The sequence below is a fragment of the Anabas testudineus genome, chromosome 22 (assembly GCF_900324465.2).
Source record: "Anabas testudineus chromosome 22, fAnaTes1.2, whole genome shotgun sequence".
NCBI classification, from domain to species: domain Eukaryota; kingdom Metazoa; phylum Chordata; class Actinopteri; order Anabantiformes; family Anabantidae; genus Anabas; species Anabas testudineus.
Genome location: NC_046630.1, coordinates 12,758,982 through 12,768,872, shown reverse-complemented (window position 1 = coordinate 12,768,872; position 9,891 = coordinate 12,758,982). Strand labels below are relative to the sequence as shown.

At 39.2% G+C, this 9,891-nt stretch overlaps 2 protein-coding genes across 5 annotated transcripts in view; one reads left to right on the top strand and one right to left on the bottom strand.

Annotated features, from left to right (window-relative positions):
• Nucleotides 1-185: 185 nt before the first annotated feature.
• cdc37l1 (cell division cycle 37-like 1) lies at nucleotides 186-7,875 on the bottom strand. Its single transcript, XM_026340329.1, has 7 exons — nucleotides 7,556-7,875; nucleotides 6,250-6,549; nucleotides 6,030-6,123; nucleotides 5,022-5,137; nucleotides 4,494-4,616; nucleotides 4,125-4,298; nucleotides 186-2,813 (listed from the first exon to the last, which is right to left on the bottom strand). The coding sequence occupies exons 1-7, from the start codon at nucleotides 7,658-7,660 to the stop codon at nucleotides 2,697-2,699; spliced, it is 1,029 nt and encodes a 342-aa protein (XP_026196114.1). The 5' UTR covers nucleotides 7,661-7,875; the 3' UTR covers nucleotides 186-2,696.
• A 1,554-nt stretch (nucleotides 7,876-9,429) lies between these two features.
• exd3 (exonuclease 3'-5' domain containing 3) overlaps nucleotides 9,430-9,891 on the top strand; it is a 36,340-nt gene continuing 35,878 nt past the window's right edge. For 2 of the 4 annotated variants that reach the window (XM_026339749.1, XM_026339745.1), the window contains exon 1: nucleotides 9,458-9,545. The gene's annotated coding sequence lies outside the window, so the exon portion shown is untranslated. Of the gene's footprint in view, nucleotides 9,546-9,891 lie in introns of all 4 variants that reach the window. The other 2 variants (XM_026339747.1, XM_026339748.1) reach the window with 2 other exon arrangements.

Genomic DNA, 9,891 nt, shown 5'->3' with positions numbered 1-9,891 from the left:
TGGCAGGAAGTCATGACACCAGAGACACTGGTCACAGGTTCAAATCAGTTTAAGTTCAACAGTTACTTTGCATAGTACTCACCGTAGATGAAAAACAAACAAACAAAAGAAACCCAGACATTTAGTAAATTCTAGATCTTCACTGCAGACAAAACATGTTCCTATTTCTGTTTACATTATTTTAACATCTGTGTAGAGCAGATGTAAATCTGTGAAATAGTGAGTGAAAGGTGAGGAGATGGTAGTAGCACTGCAGATTCAATGATGTGTCACACAGCAGATTTAAGTTACAGACACACGAACAAGAAGGGGACAGTTAATTAAAAGTCTAATGAATCCGGCAGAGCTCCCTTCCACACTAACAAAAAAGGAAGAACACAGTAAAATGGCAAGTGTGACACGGGAATAATCGCAGTTTGACCCACAAACAAATCTAAAGCGTACGTGCATGAAGTTTTAAACATTCCACCTTTAATTGTTCTGTTTTGAAAAGAGGAAGATAAAGTGCAGGACACATTCAGATGCAGAGAGCTCAATTCTGCCTACAAATATAAAGTAAAAGAACAACTGTGAAGAGCTCAGCCCTTATTTGCTCCCCTCTATAGTGGTGCCATGCACAGGAGTAGATCCCAGAGTGGAGACCTTTAATCACACACAGAATTTACATAAGGAAAATGGTTTAGGATACTGAATAAAAAAAAAGTAAGCTGGTTTTACCCAAGCTTACCCCTGAAGCAGAGAGGAGTAAACTCAATCTTTATTCAGACCAATCAGGTCTTCTAGAAATTAAAATTTGAACAAGGAATATGAATCACCTATTACTCAAGGCTGAGCTATACCATCTGTGCTCTGGTTAATACGTGTGTACATGTGATGAAATAAACACCAAGGTAATATTATTTAACTGATGAGTAATTACATCTTGTATTACCATGCCTCTTGCTCCAAGACAGTATCCGAAATTGGATAATTAACATCTTGAATGAAACAAAAATGTTCCTTAGTGTATTTCTGGGCATCAATAGTGTCTTTTCATGCATTATTCTAATTACATTGCCTCAAACATAATCCTGCAGACACATCCTATAAAGCATGCACCATTGTCTTTATTTGTTTTTGCCTTTTATCAAGCAGCTTAAACAAATAAGCAACATTTTCTTTTAGTGAATGACAATACGAGCCAATACATAAGTGCACAAGAACACTCACTTTTCAGAATACAATATATTATTATTTTCTGTTGCTGTAATTGTAAAATTGTTGTAGTTGGAAATTAAAGTTATTTTGGAGCTGTTCTGTACTATGATTCACTGTAGACACATATATATATATATAGAAGGCCAGTTCACACTAAGTTTGTCTGCACAGTTAAACTACCTAGATATAATCTGTATGCCAAAGGTGCATGTTAATTGCAGATAGACACTACTTAGACATGACTTCTGAAGCCTCACCAGACAGCACAAGGAATACTTTTCAGAAAACCTTAAACCATTCTCGTCTTACCTTTCCACCTGTGAAGCTGTAACATGCTGACCTTTATGTAGTTCCTGTTGTGCATCTGAAAATACAGTGCTTGCGAGATAACCTCAACCTCACAACAAAGCAGGAGCTCATCATTGCCTGCATGAACTGCAACAATGACTCAACGACACAAAAGTAAAAAAAATCGTCAAAAATCTTTTTCATTTATTTATGTGGAGACAGCTACTGAACCTGAGGGGACTATAAGCCTGAATGCTGCAAGAGCCAAGGCCCACAGGATAAATTTGACCCAAGCACGTAAGCACTTTTAATTCTGGATTGTAATTTTATTCTCACCCCTCAAATCAAAGCCTGCCGGAGCACAAACCTGGGTGACCCAAATGTCACACTCAGTCCATTTACCACATTCAAAGTGCTCTTTGCAGAGTAGCATAAAGCTAGCATTTTCACCTGTAGTGACAAATTTCATAGCGAAAAAAAGTACCAGTCATCACAGCCTCACCTGCAGATAACCTATTCAAAAACATGATCTGAAATTCCTTACCAGGTTTATTTTATTTATTTTTTTGTATTAATTGACAGATCACACCTTAAGAGCTGTCACCATACCGTATCACTTTTACAGTAGTTACTGTATACTAGACATGCAGCAACATGATCAGAAATGTAACCTGGAAACACGCAGTCTCAAATTCTGTAAACCTTTCAGCATTGCCTAACCTTATTGTACCACAGGAGATACAATGCACATGATCCGTCAGTCTCACTTCTCTCAATCTCAACATAATTCAACAATTAAAAATACTTCTTAAATGTTTACTAATCCACCATACGATTCACCTGCCCTTTGCTCTGTAAATGTATAGGTTTAGAATTCTTTGTGTTGTCTGGATTTCATTTCATTTTCAGACCCCCACCGCCCCAGTTCGGTTTGCTAGTCAGTGAAGATGATTTGTTGCAGGATGAATAAAAACAACCAGAATGAAGGATAATGAGCGATCTGTAAAACCAGTGTTATGGCATGACGCATTTAGCTGGCAAAGGCACTGCAGGAAACAACTCGCCAGAGGCCAACTACAGTGACATACTGACAGCAGGCGGATAATGTCTGTTTATTCCTGCCCTGCATTGGCTTGAAACTCTGATTCTTCCTAAATGGTGAGATGATGGGACTGAAGAGCGAGTGGGTAAGGGTGGGGATCCTGTATTGCCTACGTGGTCTCCATCATGCGTATATCATCGGTTTCTGTAGTGTCCTCCTTTGTCCAACTCCCTGTGCTTGTCCACAACCCAGCTTCTAAACAACGCATCATAGGGTATTCTGCCACCTGGTGGAGGGAGACAAAGACAGAATAAGAAACAATCTCAAGTAAAATTCTAAATCGTTACAAATAAATAGAGCTACAAAGACAGACACTGGGGTATTAACCAACCACTGCCTAGTTAGAAGATTATAATGGTTATTTACTAAATTGTGCTTCTTCAACATTCAAGTACAAATCTGAGCCAATACAAAAATTCATATGTTGTATTCTCAAATCTTCCTTTGCTGAGATTTTTCCAGGAAAGGAAACAAGTCTATTCTTGTAAACAGCATGTCATGCACATATGCTCCTCTAATCACTTGTCAGAGGCGGACTGTGAGGTGAAGAGAGAGGGGAAGAAAAGAGCCCCTGTTGAAACTGCCTCAGTTTCAACAGGCTTGATCACAATCTGGGGTAGTCGATATTTCTCTGTGCAAGGGGTGGGGGAGATTGGGTTTATTTCCTCTTCCCTTTTGAGCAGACATTTGGCAGCTAGTCAAGCTGTGGGGCCAACTAAGGGGAGGAGAGGCCTCCATTCTCTCTCACTTACAAAAGGTTTTCAAGCCACAAAGATCTGGTTTAGTAAGAAAGCCAGTGTAATATGCAATTTGGTTTACAATGTCATATATAAAGAATCTTCATTTGTATGAAGCAGGGTTTTGGCTGAGTTGGTAGAGCAAAATAATTAATTCAGAAGAGGGATTTTCGTGATACCCGAGCTGTTGACCTGAATATTAAGGGTGAATGACAAAGAAATCCGAGGTGATGGCATTTGATTTGAGACAGTAAGTCTACATATATCTTGACTAGAGTATAAGAGTCACTGGAGGATCTCAATGGCAATTACCTGCCTAATATGGTCAGTAATCATTTTCCAAAGGATAAAACAAAATGACCAAAATCCAAGAAACTGATCTGAATGGGCAACATGTTTGTTTCAAATTAAGGTCGATAACAAAAAGTCTATCTGCAAATACAGTACTTTAATCAAGTCTGGTCTCACTAATACCATCAGGAACAGGATGAACTCCACATCTTGGATCTTTTTTAAAGTCACCTAGTTACTGTTGCCACAAGTGCTAACTTGCAGTGTTTTATTCGGTTTTCCTGATTCTCATGAATCAAGAACAGGAATAAAAACAGCTGAGATAGCATGTCTTGAAAATTAGTGAAAACAGCTAGTTGCATATTACGTGACAGTGATTCACTAAAAATTGAACAGTAGTGCTGACATGAGCTTTTACCAGTTGAGAGGACTTATAACCATCAGCAAAATTATGCCACCTGCAGTAGCCTGTGTATTCTGCTGCACTGGGAAAAGAGAGGGAAACTTACTGGAGGTAAGGAGTCCAGGGCTTCTTTGGGCTCAAGTCTGCATTTTGTATCAGTGTTCTGTTGTTCAACGTTATTGGATGTATTATGTCTACACCTGTCTGAGTATTCTCTGACTCTATGTTTGAAGGCCTCAAGCTCCGTATAGAAGACTTCCAAGTAGACCTGTTGTCCCTCCTACAAAGCAACAACAACAATGATGAGAAAACACACCAAAAAAGAAAAAAAAGCAGCTTCATGCATGAGTAAAACAAATTCTACACACACACACCACATTTATGCACCCTTGATCACACTGTGTTGAAATTACTTAAAGATGGTGGTAGGTGTACATGTGGTACATAAAGTACTGATCAGATGTGTGCATCTCACTTTGGCTTTATGGAAGAACTGTCTGAAGCAGCCTCTGGGATCTTCCTGTGAGTTTGATGCCATCTCCAGGATGAACTGCATCACTACAGCTTGGTGCGCCACCTGCTCCATCAGCGCTTCTTTCTGTAGGACACATACAGCAGCAAGAGACTGATATCAAAGTTTCTGCATGTCATAACAATGCATCAATTTAAACCGTTTGAGCAGCAAACTTTACCCAAATATACATTCCAAATCAATTGCTTTATGATTACTCACTTCTAGTATTGATGCATTATGTACATTATTTATGTTAAAGCATGCTGCATCATGTTTACACTGATCCCTAGCTTGATGAAGTGAGAGAAATGAACTATACACTGGCCACAATAATAATTTGGGAAATTAGCTCATTAAGCTGCGCATATGCAGACAGCACTGTTAGCAGGATAAATTATTTGTTGATTTTGGTTTATTGAAGTATTGTTAATGGGTTTTTTAATAATAAAAATACAAAATAATACAAGCCTCATCTTATCAGTACGTTACCCCTTCTTGCTGTAGTCTTATACACCACAGAATTAAGTAATTAGCCGTTTCCTCACTAATGAGCTGAGGCATATCTGCAAGAAATCGCTGACTGTCGTCCCATCTCCGCAGCATACCTGGAAAACAGAAATAAAAACTTTTAGTTTATAAAAAAATGAATAAATAATGCCTGTGTGTCTACTGTTGCACAAACTTCAATTTCAGACTACAGTAGCTACATCTGCAATTTGCAAATGTTTTGAGAGACTGTTGCTGACTGTATTTACTGAGAGAACACTTTATTAGAACACCTGTATAGCTGCTTAGTTATGCAATTAACCAATCAGCTAATCCTCTAGCAACAGATACAGGTAAGATACAGGTTAATGTTAACTGCAAACACCACAATGAGGAAAGCATCCAAGAAAATTACTTTAACTGTGGCATGACTGCTGGTGTCAGGCAGGCATATTTCAGAAACTGCTGTTCTTCTGGGACTTTCATGTACAACTGTCTCTAGAGTTTGTTTAGAACACCAGACAGTAAGGAGTGGTTACTGGCCAGTAAAAGGCTTGCTGAGACTTGCTATATATAGTTGGTCATGACTATGTGCAGCACAACAAAACACCTGCCTGTAACACTAGAATAATCAATATACATCAAATAATACAATAATCAAATTTATTTTTGGTATTTACATTGTTGTAATTATGGACAGAAGGTGAAAAGGCTGACAACTGCTGCATGTTGTAAATTTCAAGATTTCCTCCACCTCAAATTTAAACAATTCTAAAATTGACAAGAACAATAAAGTTGCTGAAAACTGTGAGTAACCTGGCTTTTCTTAATTCAAGTGTAGTTGGAAAAGAAATCCTGCCTGTCAATCAACAGTCTTCAAGCAACAACATGCAATTGATATTTTGCTTACCATACATTGTATGAAAACTATTTGGTCACAGCCTGTTATGATATAAATCATGATTGTTAAATAATTCTAATTAGAGGTTTCAGATCTAGTGTGTCACTTACCAAAATGCCTGAGCTCTTGCTCATACTTCTGTAGAAATGTCTTGCATTTGTCCTGATCCATTTCGACATGTTGATTCTGGACATTAATGATACTCTGCAGAAGACATTGCTTAGTTGATTTTACATGGTCCACAGACAGTTTCACAGTCAAATGTGAAAGACAATAAAACAATGCAACTGTTTTCTTAAAATCTTCTAATGATAACGGGAGGTATGGCACCTTATCAAAAACATCCCAACTTCCGACAGCTCCGGGCAAGGGGCTGCGACTGGGTTCCTGACCTCCGAGCATGCTCTCCTTGCGTCGCCACTCTTCCTCAGTGTTTGTGAGTTCTGTGGGACAGGCCATACTGCGAGCACGTTCCTGCTCGAGGGACTCTGAGCTGTGAACCCCCAGTGAACAAAGCTGGTCCTGCGCTTCAGCCAGTCTCCAGCTGGAGACAATCGAGGCCTTCACACAACGCTGCTGGCTCTGGCATAGTGATGACATGGCACAGTCACAAAGCTGAGATGATGGTGACTGGCGTAAGGCAAATGGAGAGAAATTAGAGGAGTGCTTGATAAAAAAAAAAAGAAATGTTGCCAATATCACCACATTTGTATATGATCTGGTGGTGCTGCTTTGATTTGTTTAAAGACAATCCATCTACACTAAGATTTTATGAAACATACAACAAGGTTACAACAACTTCCAGAGGAGAAAGGGATAATTTTTAGTGGAGTAAGAGCAGCAATTTGTCTTACAGATAGTAGTCAATAGTAAGGGATTACATTTACATATTGTGTTACAAGGTAGCTTGACTTGACATTTTAATTGGAATGAGTGGAACCCACATTTTCTATTTTGGTCAAATAGATCCCATAAAATAGTTGTCTTTGCTGTCGCTACTCACTGTCAAGCACAAAGTAAATGTATTGGCTTTTAAGCCTTGACTACAACAACTGTGGTGTATCTGGTAAAGGGTGGGTGAGAGGGATAAAAATAAATGAATGCTTGTTTCCATCTTGTCCATGGATACCAAAACAGCCAAATGCCATTCTATTCCACAACAGGCATCACACACAGCTGTTAGTGTAATAGGGCCGATGTGTTTAGTTAATAGGAAAGTGAACTGCTGCTTCATGTCCTCTTGTGGCCTGTGATCTCACCACCCATCCCACACATGGTTGATCTCTTTCCGACGCTGGTTTCAGCAGCGTGCTTAGAAGATGATGACACTGGCAGTGAGCTGGGTACATTATAGCCACACGCTAAAGAAGGGCAGTGCCATCTTAATCTAGATTCAAAATACGTCTAACGCTAGTATACATCCCCAGCACTAGTGTTTTGCGGTAGAGACACGGAATAAAAATGTAAAGCCGTTCAAAAATAATCACTAGCCGATGTAGGTTGAACTCCAACGATCCCCAAACAGGCTTAACGCTAGCTAGTTAGCCTCCTCTTAATACCGTTAAGTTACCTCTGTGTTGCTAAATAGAGAAGACGTCTTCCAGCAACTACCCGGCCACTAGCTTGAACTAATTACCTGCTGTAGAGTATGAACTCCACTGTAGCCGGTGCCTGTAGAAGCGCTGTCACTGCGAGACTCTGGTTCGGGGTAAACTGGAGCTCCGGTGCCCCGCCACTCCATCACTGCTAAGCAACTAGCGTCAGCTGCTAGCTCTGCTGTGGGATCCGCTAGCTAATGCTAGCTGCGTCTGAATAATCAGATGTCTGTCAGAAATATAGATAATTAAAAAAAAAACACGCTGGGAAGTAAGCAGAACCGATTTGAGAACAAAATGCACCCGAGAAGCAACTTTAGCTCCTGCGCCCAACGTTAGCTCCAATAACAACATCCGCTGATTGTCGAGTGACCCGGTTCCACCTTTATAAGGTGACATGAAGAGCACGTGGTAAACAACTCTGACCACGTGACAGTGTCGCCAAACACCTCATCGGTCGGGGGTTCGATCCCCAGCTCATCCATACCCCCACCTCCAATACACACACAAACAAATACAGACATACACTGAAGGGACATCTGACTGGTTAATTATGATTAAGTAAAATAAATAATACAGTGTGACTGTTGGGTAATTAACACTTCCTACTTCCCCCAAAACTCTTCAAAATAAAAGCATAAAACGCTTAAATACCTATATTATATTTGGAGATTTTTGCTTGTGACTGCTTTGTTGATATTAGTTAATTAAAATATAAATAATAGAGACATTTTGACTGTTCAGTAATTATTACACATACTTCCTATAAATTATTTCAAAATAAAAGCATGAAACTAATTTACTTGCTTGAATTGCTAAATGAAATATTGAGATTTCTGCTTCTGTCTGGTTAATTAAGATTAGTTAATAAGATTATTTGACGGTTAAAGTAAATCATGCCTCCTTCCGCCAAATCCCTTCAAGATAAAAGAATTAAATGATGACCTAGTTGTTTAAGTAGCTAACCTTTCTGCAGATTGAGTGTCAGACAGCCATGGAGGCTACATTTGTAGTGTATGCTATTTTGTCATGTCTTGATACAGATTTTCTAAATAAGTCTACATTTACTAACACAGCTATGATGACGATGTTATTACGCCATTTATATTAATATGAGCTCACATTAATGGCCTTGCAACTTTCAAAAAGTCCTCATAACAACAAGAGTCCTGTCCTCACAATAAACCCTCATACCTAAAATCGAAAAGAAAAGCTTAAAGTGGCTTGATTATTCAAAGTATTAGCACCAGTAAGCAAAATGATAGTATATGACAGTGTGAAGTACGCTAGATTCTCAAACTAAAGCATATGAAATGTTAAAATTCCTGTTACTTTAATCATTGTTATTTGTCCTTCTTCTGTCACGTAGGGCTACTCCTACTTTTTGTTTTTCACTATCTCTACTTTTTTTTTTATTTCACCCTGCCTTTCTTTATTTCTCCTTCATTTTTCTTTTCACCTTCCTTGCACTTTATTTTCCTCTTTTTCTGCCATGTACATTTGGCCTCACCTCTGTCCATCAGTTTTATTTTTTGACAACTTTTTCTTATGGTCAACTTTTTGTCTTTGTGAACTTTTTTCACTTTTACAACTTTTTCCTCTTGTCAACTTTTTCTTTTTATCAACTTTGTTCGTCTGCTCCGCGTTAGTCGTCCAGCAGATGGCGGTAGTTCGTTGTGAACGTACATGAACGCGTCTCCTGAAAACGAAGCTCAGGAACTGGTTGCTGCTTATTTTGCCCTTCGTTTGGCATCACAGGCAGAATTATGCGTGAGTGAACATCTCGCTATAAATGCCACCATCCCCTGTCTGAGTCTATCTGTGAATATTTGTGTTCTCCGCTAAGAACTTTGACATTGCTCAGTAGCTACGGTTGGTAAATTATAACCGGATTCTAGTACAGATTGAGAGCAGGCGTGCCTGAAAGGTGTAACGCAGGGTAGGTTTTTCCCAATACACAGAGCCACACAACTTGAAGTAACTAGCTAGGTACTAACACTGGTGACAGTTACTGGAAGAAAGTAGTAAACGGTGAGTCCGGTCGCATTCATAACATAAAGTTACAACAGTGTAAAAAGTACCACCTGCTTTTACAGTAAAAAGAAAAATTAGTGAAGTGTGTATTGAAGAGCAACATGGGAACTTGACGCTGAGGTTTACGAGCTAGCTAGCTAGCTTAAAGAAAATTGACAGCCAGCTAACGCTAGTGTAATGGCTAAACTACAAACACATGTTGAGTCGTTTAGTTTGGCCTTACACCAGAAAGACTAAAGCAAATATTACAACAACAGGTACACAGACGTCATTGGAGTATTTGTTCGCTTTGACGGGACCAGGCAAGCTAGTGTTTGCTAATACCGTGTGAAATCAAGCAATG